This window comes from Epinephelus fuscoguttatus, linkage group LG6 (assembly GCF_011397635.1).
Source record: "Epinephelus fuscoguttatus linkage group LG6, E.fuscoguttatus.final_Chr_v1".
Classification (NCBI taxonomy): Eukaryota; Metazoa; Chordata; class Actinopteri; order Perciformes; family Serranidae; genus Epinephelus; species Epinephelus fuscoguttatus.
The window spans coordinates 17,803,867-17,831,647 of NC_064757.1; the positions used below are offsets into that span (position 1 = coordinate 17,803,867).

The 27,781-nt window shown below is 41.8% G+C and overlaps 2 protein-coding genes across 2 annotated transcripts in view; one reads left to right on the plus strand and one right to left on the minus strand.

Moving 5' to 3' along the window:
• Positions 1-1,325: 1,325 nt before the first annotated feature.
• On the plus strand, positions 1,326-22,681 carry acsl2 (acyl-CoA synthetase long chain family member 2). Its single transcript, XM_049577958.1, has 20 exons — positions 1,326-1,405; positions 9,305-9,555; positions 9,635-9,749; positions 12,439-12,503; positions 12,583-12,684; positions 13,383-13,482; positions 16,414-16,592; positions 16,722-16,754; positions 16,961-17,012; positions 17,170-17,243; positions 17,566-17,643; positions 17,733-17,867; positions 19,457-19,591; positions 20,021-20,189; positions 20,281-20,369; positions 21,029-21,145; positions 21,232-21,375; positions 21,469-21,570; positions 21,649-21,720; positions 21,814-22,681. Exons 2-20 carry the CDS (start codon positions 9,307-9,309, stop codon positions 21,952-21,954), a joined length of 2,151 nt encoding a protein of 716 aa, XP_049433915.1. The 5' UTR covers positions 1,326-1,405; positions 9,305-9,306; the 3' UTR covers positions 21,955-22,681.
• A 120-nt stretch (positions 22,682-22,801) lies between these two features.
• The window catches only part of bin3 (bridging integrator 3), a 31,061-nt gene continuing 26,081 nt past the window's right edge, over positions 22,802-27,781 (minus strand). Inside the window, exons 8-9 of the mRNA XM_049577959.1 lie at positions 26,739-26,873; positions 22,802-24,345 (exon numbers count right to left, since the gene is read on the minus strand). Coding sequence (XP_049433916.1) covers positions 24,199-24,345; positions 26,739-26,873 — 282 coding nt within the window. The 3' untranslated portion in view covers positions 22,802-24,198. The remainder of the gene's footprint in view (positions 24,346-26,738; positions 26,874-27,781) is intronic.

The following is a 27,781-nucleotide window of genomic DNA, read 5'->3' on the forward strand; positions in this document are numbered from 1 at the left end:
ATCCTAGAATTAGATACCAGTAACTAAATTTCGTTAGCAGTGCTAAAACTTTACATTTGACATCTCAAGTTGTACTGAAATAAAAAATAACGAAATTGGTCTATTTTTAAATTTTCTGTCCTGATTTTTTTTCCACTTAAGCCTAGCCTGTATAACACTTTAACGGGACCACCACCCAAATTAAGAATTCTTAATTTAATTTAATTTTCAATTTTATGTACGTTATTAATCCCCGATGGGAAATTCAATTTAGACTCTGTTGTCAATTACACAAAGGTGTGAAAACACACACATGCACAAACAGGACCTATGCATGCACTAAGTGGAGAGATGTCAGAGTGGGGCTGTCCATGACAGGCACTCTGAGAGGTTGGGTGTTCGGTGCCTTGCTCAGGGGCACCTTGGCAGTGCCCAGAGGGGAACTGGCACCTCTCCAGCTTTCAGTCCACACTCCATATTTTGGTCCGGACGGGGACTTGGGCAGGCGACCCTCTGGTTCCCAACCCAAGTCCCTATGGACTGAGCTACTTTCGCCCCATTCCAATATGTTACTTCCATGACCTAGGACATTAAATCAGTATTTGAGAACTTGAATTGCTCTCTCTCAAAGCCAGAATCCAGACAAGTAAATCTCAACATGTGACGTCATAGGGTATAAAGTCTGGAGCTGCTCCACAGACAATAAATGGGAGGCTGATTTTGTGGACCCACAGAATGTTTTCTTTTTTTGTACCCAAATGAGCTTTAATACTTTCAAGATAACCCTCGAAACACACATTTTCAAAACTGTCTATAACCTCTAAATTCAGTGTATTTCACACTTTCTGGACTATTTCCCTCCCTACCTCCCTATGGGTTTTTTTTTCTTGATTGCTGTTGTTGCTCTTGTAAAGCATCTTTGGGTATCCTGAAAAGCGCTATATAAATCCAATGTATTATTGTTATTATAACATGGTAGTGTCATCAGTTCTGACACAGAAAATGTAGCCTACCTATATAGTCAGAACACCCTCTGGCTGCTTTCAGTGTCATCTAAAACATCTTTCCCAGGTCACTGTCTACGGAGCAGCTCCAGATTTCACAAACTGTGACATCACAGATTTGAGTTTTGCACTATAGTTTTTGGACATGAGAGAGAGTTGTTCATGTGTAGCCTACTGATACTTTTGGACTGTTTTAGACCATAGGAGTAACATGTATGAATTTCGAAAATGGCTGTAGTTCCCCTTTAATGAGGACGCTCACCATGCATCCATCAGACGACATTTTATTTTGAAGGTTTCAACCGGAAATAAGATAATATTGTTCAGAGCTTTACGTGTGGACGGATTTCGATGGCTCTGCAGCTGAAGTAACTTTGGAGCACATTCTGAGGAACAACTGGAAGCCTGTGTGGTTTACCGAGGTGAGTTTCATTTGGCCTTTCATTGTTTGTTTGTTTGTTTCAGCTCGATAAATAAACAACCCCAATCCGTGAATGCCCAGATTGTGATCTACAAGTAAGAAAAGTTTGTCTGCATCCCGCTGAGTGTCCAGGCTACCGAGCTGAGAGTATGTTATCCTGTGAATAAGAATCAACCTGTTGACAAACTGTTGCATAAGGTCTTACAGAGTTTTGCCTTTAAATGGGTGAGATACAGGCTTCATAATGGCCTGGTGATCAGTGATGCTGCGTTCAAAACACATTTGATGAGGCGATTCTTGATAGTGATGCCTCCTCTGTGAGATTTGCTTTGCTCAACTGAAGCTTTAAGTTAAATTGGCCTCATGGTGTTTTCATCCTACTGCAATATTTGTGGGATTACTCCATGTTACAAAGGCCTTTCTGCAGTTTTCTGGATATTTTCCTTTGCAGTGTGCCTCCAAATTCTTTTAAAGACCTGAGATGCACTTAGTAACTGTCACACATGCACCACATTCCTGTGGTGTTTTGTCTCATCCTTAGTGGGGTTGTGGAGGCTTTCAGCCCTGCACTGTAGGTTTTCAGACATTGTTTTGTTTTCAAAGGCAAAGTTAAGATCAAATATTTGACTCAGTGCTTTATCTATATAATATAGCATCCTACGCCCTCTACACTATCCTTAGGCCCTTGATTCAGATAAGGAAAGAAGTGTAAGGAAAAGTTCATGTTTGACATTGAGTATTCTTTCTTCACCTGCCCGACTACATATTCTGGAGCATGCAACATGTTTGGAGTTGTCCCCATGGCCAGTAGCCAGCCCCTTGGCATCCTCTTCTGAGCATGTGACAGTTACAGTGTGTATGCAGTTGCATGGCAGCTGAGGTTTGTGTGCCAGAGTCGTGCAGGGCTGGATGATCTGCCCCGATGCACAAAAACACTCACTGATTCAAAAGTGAACTGTGAGGTGAGGTGCAAGGGAAACTGAAAGTGGAAGATTACCCCTGCGTAGTGATGTTTGAACCTGGTGCTGCTTGGTTACATGAAACCTCAGTCTGCAGGGAAAAGAAACCACAAATGTTGCATTGTCTGCGAGGATCCTGGTTGGTTTCAAGTGAATCTGAGACCATGGGAGATTCCTGAGCATCTTGTGAGAAGTGAAGGTGTTTCCCACGTGCAGGATGCGTGTTGGTGTTATTCATTCATTCTTCACCTCCTTCCCCTTCGACAAGAAAAACTTCATTGTGACCAAGTGTGTGTCTGTGTTGTTCACGCTGCATTTGGGAATCACAGCCGGAAAACACCAGTGCGTTTGGTTCTTTCTCTTTTGCTGGTTTCCCCCCGCCACCCAGCCACCCGGCCATCCTCACGTGTTCCCCCTCTCTCCTCATCTCCCCTCGATGGGACCATTCACTTCTCGTGGCACATGGAAAGTGTGCAGAGTTCACTGCCACTGCTGCTGGTGTGGTTACAAAGTACTGTCGCCTCTCTCTCTCTCTCTCTCTCTCTCTCTCTCTCTCCCATAAAAACCTCCCCCCCTCCTCATGTCACCTCCTGTAGTTTTCTGGGTCAGGGCGAAGCATTCCCCAGCATTGCTCCCATAACCACAGAAGCTCTGTCGGCCACTGTCCAGATTCTCTTGTCACTCTTCATGTAATTCAGGGACATATTCTATTCAGGAATTTGCTTTTGAGGGGACTTAATTCTGTCTCTACTAGATATCCAAATCCATATTTTCACTTTAGTTGAACGGCAAAAGACATTTTAGTACTGAAAGAACATCATTAAGGTCAGTCCATTTCTGTCTGCTTGTAATAAAAATGCATTCATACATTTCCTTTAAAGAAGCTTTAACTGCTTTTCAATGCCCTCAGGCTCCAACAAAAATTCTATAAAATAATTTAAAACTCGAACAGAGTTTTTTGTGCCAGAGTTTTAAATGAAGCAACAGTTAACACCTCTCTTTTTTTTAAGTTTTCGCACTGGCTCCTTTTTAATACAAGTAGGCCGCAACCTGATGCTGATGTTGCCAAAATACAACTGTCATTCTACTCTTTAAAGGGACAGTTCACTCCAAAATCAACAATATGTATTTCCCTCTTGCGTGTAGTGCTATTTATCAGTCTAGATCTTTTTGATGTGAGTTGCTGAGTGTTGGAGATATTGGCTGTAGAGATGTCTGCTATCTCTTGAATATAACAGAACTAGATGGCACTCAGCTTGTGGTGCTCAAAGTGCCAAAAAATTCATTTCAAAAACTCAACAGCAGTGTCTCTTTGCAGAAATCATGACCTGGTTACTCAAGATAATCCACAGACCTTGTTGTGAGCAGTTTCATGCAGGAACTATTTTCTACTGAACTACACCTGCCAACTGTATCACTGCGCAGACTTCACAGAGCTAGCTAACGTCACAGCTCTGCTGAAGAGGAAGCCTTCAATGTTTTCATCTCCCACTGTCAGAGCACAAGCCTCTCATCCATGAGTAGATGCACGCTTCCTTCTGCGCATTGATACAGTTGGTGGGTGTAGTTGGTTAGACAGAAAGTAGTTCCGACATGAAACTGCTCACAACAAGGTTTGTGGATCATTTTGAGTAGCTGGATCATGATTTCTGGAAAGAGACACTGCTGTTGAGTTTTTCAAACGCATTTTTTGGCACTTTGAGCACCACAAGCCATCTAGTTCTGTTATATTAGAGAGAAGGCAGACATCTCTACGGCCGATATCTCCAACACTCAGCACCAAAACAGTGCAGATTGATAAATAGCACTACAGGTGTGAGAGGACAATTATGAGTTTTTGATTTTGATTTTTGGGAACTGTCCTTCTAATGTGCCAAAACGTTATGATGAAGCTGCCTTTCCATTTTTTACCTAAACCCTGGAGAAATGTCTCCCTGCAGCGACTGTACATCAATTCTTCAATTCCACTTTTAAGCCCTGATTTGACCCGAGACAAAGTAGTTATTTTACTATTCGTCCTTTTAAGATTAAAATTTAAATGCTTCAATACATTTTTTAATCTCCCATTTTTAATGTCACTAGTTTTTTCACCTTTGCAATGACCCTCATAAAGTTAACTTTATGTTAGGTTCATTGCATTCTGTTGTAGGCCCCAAAATGGGGTGTACAAAAAATGTTTGACAGTTTGAGTCAATAAAGTTACATTGAGTTCATGCCAGATTCCTCTCAAAACCAGTTTTTGGTTTCTGTTGTTGTATGTTCCCTACTCTGCCATGCAGTACAGCACTGGAGCTCTGAGTAACTCTGAGCTCTGTCCCTACTTGTCAGCTGGAGTAAAAGCGCACAGACATGAGGAGTGCCTCAAGCTATCTGTTACATGCCTGTCGTCCCTCTTAACCCGCATTTTGTATGCACTCCACAGCAGGAATTTACTTCCATATTTTTAACTCATTTTGTTTGTTGGATCAAGCATCGTTTATCCCAAACACACTTTTAATCCACTGCTATTGTTTTAGATGCCAGCCTGCATGATGCCATTATGTATGCCCTGCTATGCAATCAGCCCTCTGAGTGTAAATTCAGGTGTGAACCCGCCAAAACATTCAGGTTTTTCTCCCCCGGCAGGGACTGGGAAGGTGCATTTGTATCTCTTCAGTATGTTTTCACATATGTGTGCCGTTTCTTTTGTCTCATGTCTTCCAGGGAGTAAAAGCTGGGAGCACAATGGTCCCTGTCTGGGGCTTGACAATAGCGCTTATGAATGGGAGGGTGAGAGAGGGGGGAGCAATGGAGAGGGACAGAAAGAGGCTACAGGAAGCTCTCTTCACAGCGGACTGTCATTTTTTTTGATGTGTCACGTTTCATAGAGCCCTTTTTGTTTCTCATTTATTTACCCAGTGAAAGAACTCAAGGGGATCACCAGCTGCTTTGTCGCTCCAGCAGGTGTAAAGTGGCAACTGAGTTTTAATTCAGATAAATTGATGCTTAAAGTAGATTATGAATCCTCTCAGGACAAGAGTAGCATCACTTTGCACCATGCAGGAGAAGGGAAACAGCACAGGAGCAGCCTGGTTGGAGAGGAGGGAGGGGTATGATATCACTGTTTATCCCCTCTCCTATTGGGCACTGGGGGAGAAAGTGGGTGAGAGGTTGAGGGGTGTTTGGGGAGGGGAGTGGAGATGTGGGCAAGCGGAGACTTATTCAGGGAGGTGGAAGATGAAGTGGTTTGTTAGTGGGGGTGAAACGAGCAGTTTTAGTGCAGGTTTTCAGTTTGTGTTAGGGGAACGCTGTCGGTGTTTGTTTAGAGGCTATGGATTATTCTCAAGAAGCCTTTCCCTTCTTTCATTCAGTTTTGATATGAACAATAACGTCTCTGGCAGGGGATCAAGGGGGTGGATTAAGGCGGGCCTCCCCCTCACCCTATCTCACCACCACCAGCCCCTCGCTACTGTACGCACCCCGAGTCTTTCTCTCCTCCCCGGTGAATGAAAGAGTGGCACAACATGACTGAGAGTAACCTCGGCGCCTGTTTCTGTGAAGCCAATCGTTATTACTTCCTGGTGTCTCTACACTCCCCCCCACCCCCACCCCCTTGTATACAGCTCAGCCTTTTCTTCTCTTCTTCTCTTCACTGAGCGGTGCCAAGCCCGTGGCCCAGCGTGGTTCAGCCTTTTAACCACACTCTTGGTATTTCGGTTTCAAGTTTTAGAAGTGGAATGATGTTTTTAATTACATTTTCCTCTAGGTTTTGTTGCATTCTTTGTTTAAACTTGATTTTAATATATGAACAGAGTTTGTGTGGTGGATAGTACAGGTGATGTTTAAAGTTAACACTTATTTTACACATCAAAGTGTGTTACAGGTCTTAGGAAGCATTGCTGCATGTGAAAAAAGTTGTATAAAAGCTTTTGTGGCTCCTGAGGGAACTACTCAAAGTCTGAGAAACTGCCTCAAGTGATGTCATTTGAGTCAGCGTCAGTTGGGACTGAAGACCACAAATTTGCAAATGAAAAAATGTAAGGGTGGCGTTAAGAAGACCTGAGCAGTATCAGACCTGTAGCTTTTCATCTCTGCTCGAGGCTACATTAGCGGCTCATAGCACAACACATCAGAACCGACCCAACTGTTGGTGGTTGAGTTGCATTGTGGGTGATTGGGTCACCATGTTTTGACAAGGAATAAGAATGCATCGATTAAAAACAACAAGTCTGGTTCTGCCCATCATTAGTCTGACAAGTCATCCAACCACTCAAAGCGCTCTTTACACTATGAGTCACATTCACCCATTCACACACACATTCACACACTGGTGGCCAAGGCTACCATACAAAGTGCCACTTGCTACTCCGTTTTAAACACTCACACATTGATGGAACAGCCACTGGGAGCAATTTGAGGTTCAGTATCTTGCTCAAGCATATGCAGACTGGAGGAGCCGGGGATCGAACAACTGATATTCTGATAAGCGGACGACCCACTCTACCTCTGAGCCGCAGCCGCTGGAGTGCAATGCAAAATTGTCTTGTTTATTTTCCAGGAGTGCTCCAGTGGGAATATGATTGTATTTTAACACAGCTGTAGCAAGTTTATTTCATGGTCTGGAAAATGATGAAAAATCTGAAATGATGCATTTACAGTTGATTAATAGTAAAATGACATCTCTCATTCATTGATTCATTCATTTCATTCCTCCTGCAACCCCAAATCCAAATATGTTGAGACACTGTGTTTCCAAATCTTTTTTGACACGCACGGTGCAAAGACAAGCCATTTAATGTTCAAACAGATCAACATTGTTGTTTTTTTTGTAAATGTACACTCATTCTGAATTTGATGCGTGCAACATGTTCCAAAAAAAGTTTGGACAGGGGCGACAAAACACCGGCAAAGTTGTGAAATGCTTAACAAAATGTCTGTGGAACATTCCACAGATAAACAGATTAATTGGTAACACATGATAGAATCATGTTTCGGTATCAAGGGGGCATCCTCCAAAGGTTTAATTGTTCACTAGCAAGGATTGTCACTTTGAAAAACTGTGTGGGCAAATAGTCCAACATGTTAAGAACAACATTTCCCAATGTACACCTGCAAAGAATTTAGATATGTCACCATCTACAAATATCATCAAGAGATTCAGAGAATCCGGAGAAATCTCTGTCATTCATGGTCAAGGCTGAAAACTAATATCCAAAGGCCGTGACCTTTGACCTGTCAGCTGGCACTGCATTAAAAACCATGCATTTACAAATGCAAGCTTAGACTCTACCATGCAAAGTGAAAGCCATTTATCAACAACATCCAGAAAAGACACTGACTCCTCTGGGCCCGAGCTCATCTGAGATGGACTGACACAAAGTGGAAAAGTGTGCTGTGGTCTGACGAGTCCACATTTCAAATTGTTTGTGGAAATCCTGGATGTCGTGTCCTCCAGGATAAAGAGGAAAAGGACCATCTAGATTGTTACCAGTGCAGAGTTCTAAAGCCAGCATCTGTGATAGTGTGGAGGTGTGTTAGTGCCCGTGGCATCAGGGGTAACTTGCACATCTGTGAAAGCGCCATGAATGCTGAGAGGTACATCCAGGTTTTGGAGCAACATATGCTGCCATCCAGATGATGTCTTTTTCAGGGACGTCCCTGCTTATTCTAGTAAGAACCACATTCTGCATGTGTCACAACATTGTGGCTTTGCAGTAAAAGAGTGCAGATACTAGACCTGCCTTCAGTCCAGACCTGTCTCCTATTGAAAATGTCTGGTGCATCCTGTACTGCTTAACACTTTAAGTCATATATCAAGCAAGAATGGGAAAGACTTTCACTTTCAGAACTTCAACAATTAATGTCCTCAATTCCCAAACACTTACTGCGTGTGGCTAAAAGAAAAGGTGATGTAACACAGTGGCAAACATGCCCCTGTCCCAACTTTAACATAAAATATCTCGTCTTTGTACTCTATTCAATTAAGTTTAGGTTGGATTTGCAAATCACTGCCTTCTGTTTTTATCCAAGTTTTACACAGCGTCCCAACTTATTTTGAATCAGTGTTGTATTTAAACTGCATTGAACTGCTCCTTCTTGGTATTAGAGAAATCTACTGGTAAATATATTTTTTACTCCCTAAAGTGCTGGAAGTCATTTATCGAGCAAAAAATGTGAAACATTAACTGTTTCCAGCTTCTCAATGTTTGGATTCGCTCCTTTTCTCTGATTTTATCTTTACAATTGTGAAAATTGAAAGTCTTTGTAATTTGGACTGTTGTGTGGAGAAAAGAAGCAATCTGTCATCTTGGGCTGTGTTGTAATGGGCATTCTTCACACTGTTTTTGGACATTTTACAGACTAACAATGAATCAGTTAAAACATTTTTACCCGTACTGCACTTAACACAAGGCATAAACAATCAAGTTTGTTGCACTTGTACATTTTTGCATTTTTCTAAATTGTGGCGCAGATACCGACCAAACTTAGTTTTTATGTTACTTAACGCTCGACAATGTCTATATAACTGCAGTAACCTAATAACAGCTGTGATCTCAGCCTATCTGGTTTATTTGTCTCACTCTAATCCATAGATTTGTTCTTGTGTTTCTGCCACTACCAGTACTGTCTCTACTGTTCACAAGTTCCAAAGTGCTGCAAAAGAGATAAAAGAAAAAATATGATAAAAGCAAAACAAAGACAACAAAGGAATGCAGCAAATCTAGCAGATAAAATAAAATGTCAAGACATAAGTAAAAACAAAACAAAACAAAATTCCATGTTTGAAGTGACTTGAAAGGAAATATCAGCCTGATTCAACCTGCTGCGTGTTTACTGCGGCGCCTTCTCCGAGAGATGCTGCATTTTTAAAATTCCAGCACAATGTTTGTGATGTAAACACAACATATAATTTTCGCCTGTGTCGTTGAGTTTGTTGTGTGTCTTTGTTTTTCTTCTCCCAGCTATGCATTTCCAGGACTGGTTACGGTCACTTCGCTCCAGCGCTGGACTCAAAAGTTCTGAATCAGAGGACTTCTGGAGTCTTCTCCCGTCTCTGCCCCTGTCCTCCTTCTCCCTGTCCTCCCTGTCTCTGTCACCCTCCTCTCTGCTGGGTTTAGGAGCCCTCGCCTCTCTTACCGCCTACTGGCTGGTGACCCGTCCTCGACCCATGCGTCCTCCCTGTGATCTGCAGGCCCAGTCTGTAGCTGTGAATGTGAGTGATTTGTATAAATGGCACAATTTGTCATGGTGTTAAGGTGTGTTAAGGTGTTTGACAGGAGTGTATGTTGTAGGGAGATCCCAGCTGCAGGCGATCAGCTCTCCTTAAAGATGACTCACTGCTGGAGTTTTACTACGACGACACCAGGACGGCCTATGACATGTTCCAGAGAGGCCTGAGGATCGCAGGTGGTGACAAGGGACACATTCACAACTCATTTAATTTATCCCACATTTTACTGTGTAATTATATCAAGGAAGAAGACAACTAACTTTGAAAAAATCAATTTGCTGCTGTTCTTTGAAAACCTCTTAAATTCACACTGTGGCTGTCGTGCTTGAACTTCAGTTTAAGGATTACAGTGTTTCCTGTCAACAGAGACAGGTGCTCTTTACTGTTATGAAATGGACAACATGAATCTCGGCAACCAAAAGTAATTTATTAATGTATAATTCCGCATGAATATGTTAAATTGTTGTATTTAGGTATTTTCCACCAAACATAGAAGGCATCTCTTTTTTCATTCCTTCAGACCTTCCTGATATTTCGGCAGGGTATACAGTATATGACTATATTTGTGGGGGAAAAAGAGCTGCTGGTGATAGATACTTGGGGTGCGGGACAAATCAAAACAGAATAGTATCGCAGTATTTTTGTGTGGCAATATCGTATTGTCACACAGTGCCAAGTATTGATTTTTTTTATCATAAGTTATTAATATGACAAATACAAATTAAACTTTATGTAGCCTACTAGAATAATATGATCGATTGCTTTTTCAGTCCACTAAATACATTTTGCTGCTGCAAAAAATGGCTGAAGTGAGATGCACAGACTGAAATCTTTATCTTATTAGATCAAGCAGACGTTGACAAAGTTTTCCTCTTGGGACATAATTAACAATTTTTTTAAAAAAAAAGGTGATAATGGCAATATATTGCAGTATATATTATCAAAATACGCAGCATATCGCAACATATTTAAAATGGCAGTAATACTGTATCGTGACTTAAAGCTGCAGTAGGTAGAAAGCCTAAAAACGGTTGATTTTTGAGTCTCATCTGAGTTAGGTTTCGTTTGTCTCCGCCCTGAGCCCCTCCTACCAGACGAGCATGCGAGTATTTTATCCTTCCTATCCTCCCCCGCAAGGGAGGGATGGGGTGGGAGAGGGAGAGGCTCTGCTCTCCCTCTCCGCGGAGAGCCCTCGGCTCCGCTCCCACGGCTGATCCTCGTGCCCTCCAGCTGGACCCGGCCCCACCTCACCCTTTCTCTCCCTCCGGGGCTTTTTTTGGGTTGTTTAGCCGTGTAGGCAATTGTAGCCAATGCTGGAATAGCTATTTTACCTGGTACACTGTTTGCCATTGCCCCTTGCTCTCCCCTTCTGCCGGCGGCACGGGAACGTGCATATGCAGTAGAACAGCCAATAGGAACGCAGTGGTCTGAGCTGACCTTTGATAGGTTGATGCACATCGGCAAAATACTGATTCTTTAGAGGCAGAACACAGAGCCATGGTGAGGTGCAGAAACCTATTGTTTGTCTCAGACCACTTGATTTTCATTATGCTTAGAGGATATTATAACATTTTTACTCAGTTATACCAAAACAACGTTGCCTACTGGAGCTTTAAGTATCGCGATAATATTGTATCACGGATTCTCTGGTAATTCCCAACCCAAATAGATACTGGTGTCTAGCCTATATTTCTGTGCTTTTAACATGCAAATAGCCTTCTTAGTCAAATCTTGCTGGCTTTAAATGCTTATGGTCAATAGAATACTGAAACCCAATGACACTTGTTGCCACGGCAGATACTAAAACATCAGTAGGCTAAAAAGAGATGATGTGTTGAATAAAATCATGTGGCTGATAAACAAAAAAAGTAATCTCAAGATGAAGTTACATGTGGCATTACTCAAGCAGTAGCATTTTCTTTTTTTTATTTTAGTCCTGTAAAGCCTGATTTATGGTCCTGCGTTAAATCAACAACGTTGCTACGTCGTAGGGTACATGGCTACGCAGAAGGCTCACCGTAGCCCCTGGCGTAGCCTGACGTGCACCTCCCCAAAAATGTAACTACACGTCGAGGCGACGCAGACCCAGCGCAGACCGAGAGGGCTGTAGACGGTTCCGTATTTCCAGATTGCGCCATCCCTGCCATCTTTAAACATCTTCTGTTGCGATGGAGAAGTTGCAGTATTAAGGCCCATTTATGCTCAACGTTCAATACGGATACGGACGGAGCTGTCTGTCCGTGCTCCGCGTTAATTTCTCTGTGACCGGACAAGCCAGAAGCTAAACAGAGAATCAACTAGAGACGACGATAACCATTCAGGAAAGGAACGCAGCCTCCTACCACTCTGGTGGTGAATTGCACCACGACGAAATGGAGTGACGGAGAAGTTCGAAGGGTTCATGACGGCGTCACGGCAACGACGTAGGTACGTTGTAGGTATGCCACAGGACCATAAATCAGGCTTAATGTTATCCCTGCCACTTGCAGCTCAGCTGCCGGTTCCACTGGTAGAGACTGACCTCTGGTGGTGCATGCTGTGCATTACATGGCCTCAGTACAGCATCTCTGTATCAGTTTATAGAAAGGGGAGCATGTGTATTTTTGATGGCACTGGAAAAAAAAGGATTTCTAAATACCTGCTAAACTGTATTATCTTGATACACCTCAGGTATATTGTTCACACAAGTAATTTTAAATCATGACTGATTACAGAGAACTGAAAAAAAATGTTCCCATAACTTTTACTTCATTTGGATAATTTGTAGATCTTTGATATTTGAAACCATAAATCTGTACAAGCAAAAATACAACATATCACAGACACCACACTAACGTCACTGACGTGACACAACTGTCTCCATAGGAAACGGCGCGTGTCTTGGCTTCAGAAAGCCAGGGCAGCCCTATGAGTGGATCCCCTACACTGAGGTATGACATGTTATCACAGCACCTCCATGTTACACGTTACTTTTTGCTGTTTGTTGACTGAGCATATCTAATCCTTCAGGTGGCTGAGCGGGCACAGGTGCTGGGCTCTGGGCTGTTGGCCAAAGGCTGCCAGCCCAATCCACAACAATTTGTCGGGATATTTGCACAAAACAGACCAGAGGTATGGACTTGTCGCTGTTTTGTAGAGCGGCAATTGTTTGTCCCCTCACTGGTTGGCTGCGAGTTTTAGAATTACTTTGAAAACTTTTAAGACATGGATGTTTCTTGCCTTTAATCAAGATTGTTGATCCGTGAACCTCAGCCCAGCATTTCAAACTTGTATTTCACCTGGGTAGAGCTTAATATATTTTCATACGCACATCTCTGCAAAGGTTTGCTCCTACCCTTAACTCACATCAGGGTCACAGTTCTTCTATGAATTTTGAAAATTAAAATATGATTTGTTTTCTGCCTGTCCTCAAAGCGTGTTTGGCTTTATTCATATTGAGAGCAGAGTGCTGGTGGGGAATGTGGGTCTCCAGGGCAGCTAATATTGGAGCATGTCTGCTCCCAAAATCATTTTTTAATATGTTCGTCAGGCAAGGCCATTTTTGTCACTCCTGTGTAGACTAAAAGTGAAAGATAATTTTCTGCTCCATCAGAGCCCCTAACCTCTCATCACACGTATCTCCACACTGACTGCTGGTTCTTATTCTGACTGTGGTTTTGTTTGTTTTGTAAATATGAAATGCATGGTAATGTAGATCATAATGCATAACTCCCCAATGTTTAGATATCTGACTAAACAAGTACTCAGTCGTGCATGAAGGCTAGGAATGATTCTAACAGTGCTGCTGTGTCTCCCTCTGCTGGTGACAGTGGATAATCTCAGAGCTGGCCTGCTACACGTACTCCATGGCGGTGGTGCCTCTGTATGACACACTGGGACTGGAGGCCATGGTCCACATCCTCAACCTGGGTGAGAAGACCTGCATGTATTAAAACACAAAAACGCTGTTAGTGAGATTTATTATATAAAGAAGTAGTTTGGAACAAAATGTAAACTTTGTCATTGACTTGCCAACCTCCTATATCAAATCTAAGCATATCTTTAGACGACAGTGTACAGAATACATGTATAAATGCATGTATGTATGTGTTTGCATATGTAGGTATGTATGTGTATATGTATGTGTATGCATGTATATATGTACGCATATATGTGTCCGCTTGTATATTTATGTATAAATACTAGGGTTGCAGCAATGCAAAATATGATATAAGAGTTGATGGTTATCATACCGTGTACATTTGCTTATCTACAGTATTAAAAAAAAAAGCAACTGGACAGAGAATCTCTTCTGAGATTTGAGCTATTTTCAAAGGGGAGACTTTTTACACATACTTTCATTAACAGAATTGTTTCAAATTTCAGTTATAGTAATAAAATGTTTATTCAAGCAAAAAAATTACCCTTCCATTTTTATTCCTTTAGGGGTCATTCTGACTGATAATAATATATATTCTGTAATACTGTGATACCCTCAAAGTGCGATATTTTCCGAGATGTTAATCATACTGTGAAGATCTAATACCGTTGCAACCTTAATATATGTATGTATTCGTTTGTGTATATACACGTGTGTTTGTCTATGTGTTATATGTGTGTTTTTATTATATGTTTGTATATCTGTATGTTAGTTTATGTATGTATACCTGTGTGTGTGTGTGTGTGTGTGTGTGTGTGTGTGTGTGTGTTTGTGTTTGTGTATGTATGTCTACATGTATATATGTGTGTGTTTGTTTATGTATGTACAGTATGTGTGTTTGTATTTGTTTGTATATATGTATGTGTTTGTATATGTGTATATATGTCTGTGTTTGTTCATGTATGTATATATGTGTGTGTTTGTATATGTTTGTATATATGTGTGTGTTTGTATATGTGTATATATGTCTGTGTTTGTTCATGTATGTATATATGTGTGTGTTTGTATATGTTTGTATATATGTGTGTGTTTGTATATGTGTGTATATCTGTGTGTGTTTATATACATGTATATATATGTGTGTGTGTTTGTATATGTGTGTATATCTGTGTGTGTTTATATACATGTATATATATGTGTGTGTGTTTGTATATGTGTGTATATCTGTGTGTGTTTATATACATGTATATATATGTGTGTGTGTTTGTATATGTTTGTATATATGTGTGTGTTTCTATATGTATGTATATATGTGTGTGTTTGTATAGTCAGGTCCATAATTGTTTGGACAATGATACAGTTGTCGTCATTTTGGCTCTGTACACCACCACAATGGGTTTTAAATGAAACAATGAATACCTGCTTAAAGTGCAGACTCTCAGCTTTCATTTAAGGCTTTTTTCAAAAGTGTAGTATGAACCGTGAAGGAATGACAACCATTTCTACACAGTCCCCCAACTTTAAGGGCTCATAAGTATTTGGACAAACTAACATAATCATCAATTAAACAGTCAGTTTTAATACTTGGTTGCAAATCCCTTACAGTCAATCACTGCCTGAAGTGTTGGACACATAGGCATCATCAGATGCTGGGTTTCTTCCCTGGTGATGCTCTGCCAGCCCTTTACTGCAGCCGTCTGCACTTCCTGCTTGTGTTTTGGGTGTTTTGCCCTCAGTTTTGGCTTCAGCAAGAGAAACGCATGCTCAGTTGGATTCAGGTCAGATGATATGACTTGGCCATTGCAGAACATTCCACTTCTTTGCCTTAAAAATGTCCTTGGTTGCTTTTGCAGTATGCTTCAGGTCATTGTCCAACTGCACTGTGAAGCGTCGTCCAATGAGTTTTGAAGCATTTGGTTGAATCTGAGCAGATAATGTAGCCCCAAACACTTCAGCTTTCATCCTGCTGCTACACGGTTCATACTACATTTTTGAAAAAAGCCTTAAATGAAAGCTGAGAGTCTGCACTTTAAGCAGGTATTCATTGTTTCATTTAAAACCCATTGTGGTGGTGTACAGAGCCAAAATGATGACAACTGTATCATTGTCCAAATAATTATGGACCTGACTGTATGTTTGTATATATGTGTGTTTGTATATGTTTGTATATATGTGTGTGTTTGTTTATGTATGTATATAGTATGTGTGTGTTTGTTAATGTGTAATATATGTATGTATATGTGCGTGTTTGTTTGTATGTGTGTTTGTATGTACTGTATATAAGTGTGTGTTTGTATATGTACAGTATGTATATATATATATATATATATATATATATATATATATATATGTATTTGTATATATGTACATATTTACATATATATATTAATCCAATGAGGAAGATATACAATCTAAGAAAATACAGGATATAACTAGATACACATGTTGGAAACATCAGTAGAAGTACTCAGACTCTTTCCTTAAGTAAAAGTACTTGTATACATTGTGCATGTAAAACTACTTATTGCAGTTATACATCTTGTTTTTAAAATCCTATTTATGTTGTGTAGAAACATGAGTGTGGGGATAAACAGGGAGGGGAGAAAGGCTCGGATAGATTCAACTCCTTTGGTTTCGAGAGCCAAAAGAGTGTTTTCTATAAGAGGTTAAGTCTAAAAAATGCTGCTAACCTCTGGTATCATCTCTAACAATGTGTTGTGTTTTTTAAGCTTATTGCATATTTTTTAATGTAAAAGTCATGTGTCAGATAGCTGTAGTGGAGTAGATGTTTGGTGTGAACTATTCCTTCACAGTATCAGTTGTTATTACACACTGTTCACACTTTATGTTCACTATCATTTTTCATGCTTCATGTATGCAGTCGGTGTTTATAATGTATGTTGTATTTGAAATTTTGATATTTCTCTGTGCATCAGTTCTTGTCCTCTTGACCTCATCTGTGTGTCGTGGTGTGTTTACAGCGGAGATTTCTCTGGTGATCTGCGACCGGGAGGAGAAGGCAGCAGCTTTGTTGGAGAACAAGGAGAAAGGCGTGACTCCGACGCTGTCCTGCCTGGTTCTCTTTAACGATTTCAGCGATGCATTTGTAGAGAGGGCGAAGAACTGCGAGGTGGAGGTTTTGAAACTGGAAGAGCTCATGGTGAGCAGAAGAGGGGGGGGATTACTAAAACCCTTTAATGCAGACTCATTTAAATGTGTCCCCTTTAATTTAGTCATCAATTGTGATATGTAAATTGATATGAATAACTCCTCCTTGTCCACATCTTAGGACCTGGGAAGGCAGAACCTCAAAGATCCTGTGGTGAGTTTATCGTCTCTCAGCTGCTACATCACCGCATCAAACTGGTTACAGTAAATAGTTAATCCCCCTCTAAATGCTGGGATGACAGTTTTACCGTTGCTCCTGTCCCATAAGATGTCATTAACACTCACTTGTAAACAGGACTTTAATTAAGAGTGGAGGAAGCCTGTTGTCATATTCTCATGTTTTATTGCTGCCTGCTGTAGCCGCCCCAGCCTCAGGATCTGGCCGTGGTTTGCTTCACCAGTGGAACCACAGGTACCGTCTGATTTCATACGTCTCAGCGTAATTATCCTTCACTCACATCATTAGAGAAGTGTCCTTCAGTGCCCACTAACAACCTCTCTTTATGGCACCGCTGCAGTTTCCTCTTGCTGCACAGGGCACAGCAATAATGTCTTGTTTATTTATCCAGGGAAGCCCAAGGGAGCCATGATCACCCACGGCAACATCGCCTCCAACACTTCCTCTGTCATTAAGATCCTGGAGGTCTGTCTACTCTTCCACCTCCTTGTCTAATTGAGAACAGCCTCGCAGCTACGATCACTTCCCATCTGCCTGTGTGTCTGTATCTCAAAACTGTCCCTTTCCCTGCTGTGTCTAATGGTATGATTAATTGGCTGTTTGATTGCCCCTGTCGCTGCGAGGTACTTTAACTAATTGCCCCCGTATAAAGATTGTGCTATCTAACTGCTGTTGAAAAAGCCATACAGCATGTTTGATTGCCTCCGAGGCTTCACCGTATGCCTTCTGCCTGAACTTAATCTCTCCCCTGTGCTTTGCTCACTTTATTTCTTGTTTTCTTTCTCAGGGTTCGTTTGTGATCCGACAAGAGGATGTGTCGATTTCTTACCTGCCGCTTGCCCACATGTTTGAGAGGATGATTCAGGTAGTTTATCTACTTCTCAGACTGTTTTTGTTGTTGCTGTTGGAGTGTGTGCTTGTGTGTAAACCCTAAATTAAGTGTTTCTGTCACAGGTCTCGATGTTCTGCCACGGGGCCAGAGTAGGGTTCTACCAGGGAGACATTTCTCTTCTCATGGACGACATTAAAACGCTCAAACCAACCTTCTTTCCTGTTGTGCCTCGTTTACTCAATCGCATCTATGACAAGGTCAGTAAATACATTCAGGTCTTGTCATTGTCATATCTGAATTAACAATATATATTTTTAAATATATAATATATTTTTAAATAATTTCCCCTCGGGGATCAATAAAGTATTTCTGATTCTGATAATCTCCTTAAAGGGATACTTTGCTGATTTTCAACCAGCTCTGTGTCACCATGGTGTGGGGAGGCTGTGCAGATGAATGGTGTTGAGGTGGCCCCTATGCAAAAATCCACTGATGACATTAAATGAGCTGGATGTAAGAAATCTAAAGCAAATAGTCGTAAAATCATCCTAATATGTCACAGAGACTAAGGAATAATGTTCATATAACATACTGATCTCACCGACAACAATAGTACAGCCAGAATATTCGCATTTAAAAAAAAATTTTACGGTCAGCAAATCATGTTTATGTTTTGAATTTGTGTTTTGGCCTGTTGCGCCACCCACTGCCGTCTACCAGTCACACAGTCAGTAGAGTCTCAGCATCAGTTACAGTTACGACTGAGCTACAGCAGCACGGCAAGCAGCATTAGCAGTGTCCCGGTACATAGCATTAGCAGTCTCCTCAGCTGTATCCCGGCAGCAGTGTTAGCAGCAGAGAAGCCGGACTTGCTCGTACGGCCCACTGGAAAACCGAAGATCAAGCACGCGGCGGCGCGGCCCTGCCACGGCAGCCGCTCGTGGGCAAACAAATCAGTCTCCAGTGTGCCGCTGTCCAGCAGCCTCGAATCTGTAGGGGAGGAGGGGCGGACACGACTCGCGGCAGTATTTTGAATTTGAGTGCAGTAACCGTTTTGGCCACATTCTTACATACAGCGCCTTTAAACATGTCACTTTGCCTTGACCACTGGATTTTGGCCGGTGGACGAGCTGCAGCATGCGGAACGCCTTAACACCATTCATCTGCATCATCTTCTCTCTCCACACCGTGGTGACACAGACCTGGCTGAAAATCCACAAAGTATCCCTTTAATTAGGAAAAATGGGGATTTTCATTATTATTATTTGTGTTATATTTTATTTATTTGCATTTTAAGAAATTTTATGACATAGTAATACCATTAAAAATCATTAAAAACTAGAGCACTTGGAGAGCGCAGAGCCCCACCAAGCAGCTGGGATTTCCTGCCATTTTATTATTTTATCCACTTCGCTTCAACCGATCATCTGTTCCTTGTCCCATTATCAACCTTTCCTGAAAATTTCATCAAAATCCGTACAGAACTTTTGGAGTTATTTTGCAGACAAACAAACAGACAGACAAACAGACCAACACCGGCGAAAACATAACCTCCTTGATGGGGTTAAAAAGAACGGGAAAGTAAAATAATAACGAAAACCCCCCACAAATTTACAATTTTATCACGTCAATCCAGAAAAATAAGAACAGACTTATTTTCATGAAAACTTCTCTCAGAATTCGGAGATAATAATCTTGTCATTTCAGAGCCAAGGCAATTTTTTTTCTCAAGTAAATGCATCACACTTCCATGACCATACTTAGCTAGCACTTAACTATAATTCTTTGTTGGCTGTATTTTAAACCTCGTTTCTGTTTTTGTCCATTTTCAATGATTTCAATAAAGATCCTGGGATCTGTGACCTCTCCGTTGCGACGGGCTTTGCTTCACTACGCTGTGAGGAGAAAGCAGGCGGAGCTCAGCAGCGGAGTTGTACGTAACAACAGTCTGTGGGACAAACTGGTGTTCAACAGGATTCAGGTCAGTTGCTCCTGGATTGTTATTTCCCGGGTTATTAACAGTTCCATCTCTAAAGGTTTCCAGTAAAGACCTACAGTACAGGAACAGTACTGTTGGTCCAGGACTCCACAGTTGTCACTATTTATATTTCTTAGTACTTCACACAGTGGTACATGTAGACCAGAAGCCCTAGTCAACAAATTTCTATCCAAACTTTACAAGACAAACATAACTATTCCAGCAATCAATGCCAAAAACACCCAGAGCATATTGGTCCTGGAGGAGTGTATTGGAGAAGCACGCACTGAAAGATTTTGGCTCGGTATGGTCAATGCAGATGGGAAAATATGGTCTAGGTTGAAAATGCTGTTGAAATGGAATTTTGCTTGCACACACAATTTGATTGGATTTGAACTGTTTTGCATTAATAATTCATGACTTGTGTTTCAGGCCAGTTTAGGAGGTAATCTGCGGTTCGCCCTGACTGCTTCAGCACCCATCTCCCCCACAGTGCTGTCCTTCCTTAGAGCCACTCTGGGCTGTCTGATCTTTGAGGGTTACGGCCAGACAGAGTGCACAGCAGGCTGCACTTTCTCCATGCCTGGAGACTGGAGTGCAGGTAAGACAAAATTTGATGCTTCACTTTATTTCCTCTAAGTTGCTTGTGCTGTTGTGCCTGTGCTGGTTAATCCTGGATGTGTCTTTGTCAGGTCATGTAGGTGCTCCCCTGCCCTGTGCCAAGGTGAAGCTGGTAGACATCCCCGATATGAACTACTACGCTAAGAACGGCGATGGAGAGGTAAGATACTCTTAAAGGGGAAGTTTGTGTCAAAGCGAAATTGTTCTAGTGCTACAGCCGGCAGCAGAGTAACAGGCTGTAATGTAACCACTCCGGGCATGAACAAACGGTCTTTCATGTCCGCTAAAGGACTTGTCTTTGCCACTGAGAGGATCCAAGATCATTTTTTGTTTAACCAGACACAGCCCCGAAAACGCCATCACCAATCCCACCAGACTCCACTTAAACATCATCATAAAAACAAACTCACAAAACTGTCTTGGTTTATCTTTCCACTGTTCCAACAACCACCAACTCTGGTTTGTTTAAAGTACACGTTAATTCAACCCTTTAGATGTGAAACTATTCTGGCTCTTTACACACGAAAATTACTGTTTATTTAAATGGAGTCTGGTGGGGTTGGTGTTAATGATTTCGGGCTGTGTCTGGTAAAACACAAAGGAGCTTAATCTTTCACAAAACGGTCCATCTCTGTAGGGATCCTTCCCATATTGTCAGCACTTAGAATAACAATCGGAGCCTGTCAAAGGCAAAAATAGGCACCTGTAGTGGACATACAGAGTGGTCTCGCTCAATATTATTATTATTATTATTATTATCATTATTATTATACTACAGTCTGGTGCCTGCTGACACATCTCATTGCTTTGTCCTGTTAGATCTGCATTAGTGGCCCCAGTGTGTTCAAAGGCTACCTGAAGGACCCAGAGAGGACGGCCGAAGCCTTGGACAGTGACGGCTGGCTGCACAGCGGGGACGTGGGCCAGTGGCTTCCAGTAAGATTTGGACACCATAATCAGTCTACAGATGACAAACATCATCTTTCAATATCCTGTAAGTGAGCAAATGTTTCCTCTGGCAGAATGGGACGCTACGCATCATTGACAGGAAGAAGCACATCTTCAAATTGTCCCAGGGCGAGTACATCGCTCCAGAGAAGATAGAAAATGTCTACATGCGTTGTGTTCCCGTGCTACAGGTGTTTGTGCACGGAGATAGTTTACAGGTACAACGTGATTCATGTTCAGCTGATATAGAATGTAAACATTTGCTGTGGTTTGAGTTAAATTTGATTTTCTCTTGTGTTTGATGTCACCAGTCTTATCTCATAGGCATAGTCGTGCCTGACCCCGAGGTGTTTGTTGACTGGGCAAAAGAGCGAGGATTCGTGGGATCCTATGAAGAGCTGTGCCAGAATCCGGTATGTAATCTAACACCCAATTTCATTAAGTAACTGTACAAGTACACTTAAAATTGACACTTATTTATCTTCCAACAGGATTTAAAGAGTGCAGTATTAGAGGACATGAGAGCTGTGGGGAAGGAGGCAGGTCTGAAGTCCTTTGAACAAGTGAGGAGCCTCTGCTGAAACTGGTTGTTAGAATTTGCGGGCTACAAACCTCCCATCACCGACTTACTGTTTTGTGTTCTTCTCTCCCTTCAGGTGAAGGACCTTTACTTGCATTCAGAGACGTTCAGCATCGCCAACGGCCTCCTCACCCCCACATTGAAAAGTAGACGTGCCGACATCCGGAGAGTCTTTCAGGAACAAATATCAAACATGTACAGCAAGACGGCCATTTGAACGACAGTAATTCACACACAACAGATGGAATTTAAATCCTATACGTCCAGCAGTGCCTTATTTTAAAATATACAATGTATATATTTTGGAATACTGGTATTTTGCGTCAAAGAAGTTTGAATTCACGTCCAGCTCTTGCACATTTGTGTAATGTATTAACTCCACGTGAAAAATAACAGAATGGGACCAAACTTCTTTTTTAAAAATTCCAATCCCACTGTTACGTTTCACTAAATTAGAGTTGTGATTCACTGGGAGATTTTACTGATAAATTATTGTCTTGATGTAGCGATGAAAATCACAAAGTTATTAAGGAGCAACCTGCAGAGACATTTAGTTAGGCATTAAATTCACACTGCTCTGTTCTCGTCCCATGCAAGGATTATTAAAAGGGACATTGTTACGATGTTGCTCGTAGGACTTGCATTAACTGTAGGTTTGTATTTTTATGGTTGGGCCCTTGTATCACCATGACATAAGCTTCTTGGTATCATCTTTGATCGTAGCTCGATGCTCGCGTATTTCTCTAATTGGTTCTGAGAGATTTCATAATCCAGTGTGAGCATGTAATCCTTCAGCAGACGTTAACTGTTACTATTCATATTAATGAGGATCTCAATCAGAAATGATTTGTACAAATAAAAAGGGGGCTGAACTGTACATACTGCTTATATTGAGATTTTTTGACAGGACACTACTGACTAATTGCAGTTAAATAAAATCGAACAGAAATAAATATTAGCAACTGATGACTCTTTGTGTGATTTAAATTCTGCGACAACTCCTGCACTCGCTCTGAGAAATATGCAGCGGATATCCAAACTGAAATCCATCAAGGACACCGTGGTCGCTTGTCACACAGTTAATTTATTTCATGATTGACTATACATCGAGATGATGGCTGAAAACATTGTCATTTAACAGATTGTAATGTTAATACATTTCAAAAACCTAAATTAAAACCCTCTCTAATGTGTTAAAAAAATTCTATCACTTAAACTCGTTATTTAGAAAAACCTTCATTAACACAGACGTGTAACTCCAACACAAAGACAATCAACTAAGCATTTGTTTCAATAATCTTAAAATATGTCAAAGAATAAATAGTCAACTTCTTGGTATGACAGTTTTAAAAATGACACGGGAGCAACCAATGTGTGCACGTCACTATGTAGTCCCATTAATCAGAGTGTGTTTATCATACTGAGGCCGTACCTGATGACGGTGGAAACAAAGGAGTGCAATGACGGTATGATTTGGTCCGAAATCAAGAAAAGCCAGAAAAAAGTTAGCTTCCAACCCTGGTATAGAGAGTACAGAGACAGGACTTTGTCTATAGTGCCAACAATGTGTGAGGTTCTTTGCTAACAAACTGAACCACCAACAAAACAACAAAGGATGGATGCTGTGCATAAAAGGAAAAGGTGTGTCATGATCAATATTTACCACTAGAGGGAGCACCAGCCTTTGTTTTGGACAGTGATTGGACTTCCACTTGTTCTCTTCCCAGCCCAAGTGGTCGACCTTTCACTACCGCTGCACAGGCACAATGTCACTTCACTCAAGTTAGTTCTCATGTTACATCCACAGTGAAGACAATGTAGGCACATTATGCACAGGTGATGTCATCAGTATCACCCTGTAAACCTCGATTAAAAAAAGCCCTCACACACAACATGGCACTGAGCTAAACTTAGAGATAACCAGCAAAGGCCAGAATACAGAAATACATTTTCTTGCCGGTAACCTACAGTCCATTACATAACATTCAGTCTGTAGTGTTGTTCTTTTCAAACTTGGGTAATAAAAACGTTTTCACAGATTGTTGGTAACGTTGCAGATGTGACTAATAAAAACATTTCCTTGCTCATTTCCTGCTTTAGAAACAAATGCTTATAGACATCTCTGAAACCAAGAAGTGTAACCTGTTAATTAGCTCTGACGGGAATGGTTTGATTCCTTTACTAAAAAAAAAACCAACATATTGGCTTATAATGTTGCACTTGGCTGATGGCTTAGTTAATGTGGCATTTCAGCTGCTTTGAGTTGAGTCTCTGCAGAGAGAATGAAACATGGGAGTGTAGTGCAAGAGGAACAGGGGGTGATGAGGCCACAAGGAAACAATCTGATAATCAGGTTAAGGCCATTGCTGTCCGTTTGAACTGAGCGAAGGAGCCTGAAAAGAGTGCAATCCATTCAGAGAGGCATGAAAGGAGCCCTTCCCGATTTTTCGGCTTTCCTCCCTCAGTCGTCGGCGACAATGGACAGAGCACGCAACTCGCTGAGCTTGGCCTCGGTCTCCCTCTCCCTCTGCGCATCAGTCAGCCCTGCCTGGTCGATCTGGTCTGTTAACTCGCTGAAGATCTTGTACATTTCGGTGAAATAGACAACCTGGAGGGGCAGGTGGGAAAAAGAAAAAGATTTAGTCTGAGATGACAGGAAAAATAGTCCTGTCTGTCCTCTGATAGAGACTCAACAGGGTCAATCCATCCACAGACCTTTCTTAGATGCCTCTCAGGAAGAAGTCCCAACAAATTCATATCCAAACTCTGCTCTGCTCCACTTGCACAATCTAACCTTGCTTTTACTTACACTAGTCTGAAGCTGCTGGTCTCATACCTCTTCAACCTCGCTAATGAGAAGTGATTCGAGAGGAGAAGAGGGAGCCCACAGATATCAAACAACTCCGACAAAGCCCCAAAAACCCAGCACTTCAGTGGGTAGTGACCCTGCTTTTCTCTTCCAATCTGAACAAGAGATAGAGAGTGTTCACTGAAAGCTTTCTTGACACTTCCCACCCCTGCTTCTTCCCCTTAGTTCATGAGTCAGGCTCCCTAGAGAGTTGCTTTGATGATTAATAGACTTTAATCACATTACAAGACTCCAGAAGAGTAGGCAGAGAATGAAAGTACTGGGAAATACAACCCCTTGAAACCCACACACACATCTCAATATTTATTCATGCAACGATGCATGCGATACTATGCTCTTAAGGGGGCATCGTTGGCTTCTCTGAAATTGCACGTGTGTCCTATTGTAGGCCGAAACACCAAGACCAACCAAGAAACCAGTGGGAGAAATGCTTACTGATTTGCTATGCGACATGATAGAAGAAGAGCTGGGTCAAGCTGAAAATAAACTGAGAATCATCCATCTTATATAAAAATAACTTGTGTCACACTCTTGTCGAGAGCAGATTTGACACTGTCAGACAAAAGGAAAAAAGTCAACTAACTAAACCACCTGGTACAAGCCTTTTTAAGTGCTCAGTCTGAGAGACCTCTGTGTGTTTATACCAATATTTGCCACCTAAACCACATGAGTGGGCCATAAGTATTGGGTTACTGCTGTTTGTGGGGGTAAAGCGGATATTTTTTTTTTTTCCAAAATGGCTTGTTGAAAGGGCCATCGGAAATGTCCATATGACCAGTGATGATAATGTATACCAGATCAGTGTCTGAGTGCCCTCTGTAGCAAAGACACTCTACTATTACAATTAGTCTAGTCACCACGAGGAGTAAACGCAGCCTCGCACAACTGTGACCACCTACGGTACAAAAAGGAGTCTCTGGGTAAAGCACAGTTTTAAATTACATGACTTCTGTCTGGGCATTTTAACATACCATAGTTTGAGCTACTTAATATTTATACAGAGAAGTTACACTTTGACCTCGTAGCCTACAAAATAATGAATAATTTATGTTGCATCCTATCCAGTAAGACCTTAAACACTGTGTGACCACTGTTTCAGAAAACAAAGACAGTCAATGGAGAAAAGGACAAAGAAAGAAATCTTTGGTGTTTTTTTTTGTTTTTGTTTAAATGAACACATGCAGCAGAGAATGCAAAACTGAAAAAATCAAGACAATGTCTCAATTCATCAACATCTGTACAGGTGGACAGGTCAGGCCAAGTGTCCCGCTGACAGTTGCTGGACAGGACTTGTGTTAGTGAAGCTGATGGCTCACAACAAAGGCAGCCTTTGTGCCTTTTCCTGCAGCCGCTGGGAGCTGAGCAGCAACAGCGGCTGGGAGAAAAGGGAGTGGAGGATGAAACCAAGCACATGCAGCAAGGCTGGGGATGAGGTCCACTGGTACACTGGCCACCCACGTGTGGCTGCGTGTGTGTAAACATGTGTAAATGCTCATTCATGTGCTTGAGCTACATGAATAAAGATAATGTAGACAGAATAAAATAGTACTAGTGTGACTGATTAGAGCTCCTGCACCGTGCAAACCCAGGTAACAAGGTAAAAGACCTGAGCTCAGATTTGAGGATATATTAGATTTTGTTTGTTGATAGTTGATTGCTCAGTTTGCTAATTTTAAGTTCAAAGTACATCATGGAACTCAATAATTGTCATTAGGTCTACAATAATCTAGTTTACTAATTAGGAGTGTGCCAGTGACTGTCCCAAAGAGGAAATGAGAGGGCCAGGCAGGTCTGGGGTAGGGGGAGGGGGACACGATGGCGCTAACGTGAGACGCCCAGCTGCTTTAAGAGAAGCTTCAGGTTAGAGGATGAGTTGCAGGGCTGCAGTGGAGCCAGACAGATGAGGCCTTCCTGGGCTAAACACAGTAGTGTGGGCTGTCACTGGGGGTTAATCACATTAGGACAGCGTGGAGGGAGACAGACTGCCAGGATTATACACTCCCTTCTATCAGACACTTTATCCACTGTTTAACCAATGCTCAGAGGGTGTAACAGCACAATGTGGGGTGGGTGTGTGCGTGCATGCGTGAGCGCCTCATTGTGTGTGCATCTCTGGGGGGGAGATCACTAACCTGCGCCCGGATGAGAGCCTCAAAGCTGGGCTGGAAGTAGTCAATGCGGCTGTGGTAGAACTTGGGCATCTCGTCCAGCAGCTGCTTGTTCTTGGCCTCAAAGTCCTCCCTGACCGGTCGCAGCTCGTCTCTGGCCTGGGGTGTGGAGGAGAGAGAGGAAACAAAAGAAAGGGTCACCGTCGGTCACTATTACTTCCTCTTATTTCACCATGTGAGCTCATGTTGTAATTTACACATCATTTTACACATTCTTCCACAAAAACTGTTGCAAAGAGTTTCAGGATACGAGAAAAAAAAAACAAATTCCTGCAAATAGAAACAAGTTAGTTTCAAGTATTTTAGCACTGGAGCCATCTTTAGTGTCCTTCTTATTGTTCAGAAAGATATTTGCCTAATTCCCACGGAGAAGCAGTGCAAAAAAAAAAAAAAAAAAGAAAAGAAAAAAAAAAGGCTGTAATCACGACCACAGTGAGGAGGAGTGGGTTATGTGGGCAGACTTGGCTGTGAGTGGACTCCAGCACCACTGATCTGTGTGTGAATGTATTAGTGGGTAGACTACTGTAGGCATGGAGTTATGGAATGCACAATGAATATGTGTGAGAGGGTGAGAATTTTTATTAAGGGGAAGGGGGGAGCTGCTATATTAAAATTACAACATATTGTTTATCTGCTGCATTAAGGTACGCTCTCCTCACGTTAGTTTTCTTTACACACGCCAGTTGAAATGGCATACGTGTTTTGTCAGGATCATTTCTTTAAGTGCACAGGGATTCAAAGGGCAGGGATGTAGGGGCCTCTTCAAGGCTTTGTTCCCCTGACAGTGCTTTTCTCAATGTGTGTGGGTGGCTCGCCATGTGAGGATGTGTTAGAGGCAATAGCATAGGCAACACTGCAGCGCTATCTGTGAATGTGTGCGCTTCTGTAGTGGCCTCATGGTGTGTATGTGTGTGTCTACAATTCTCAATTACGTGCCTGTAGATGTGCAGCAGTGCCTTTTTGAAAAGGCACTACTTGAGAGCCTGGTAGCTTGCGTGGGTGAAGGA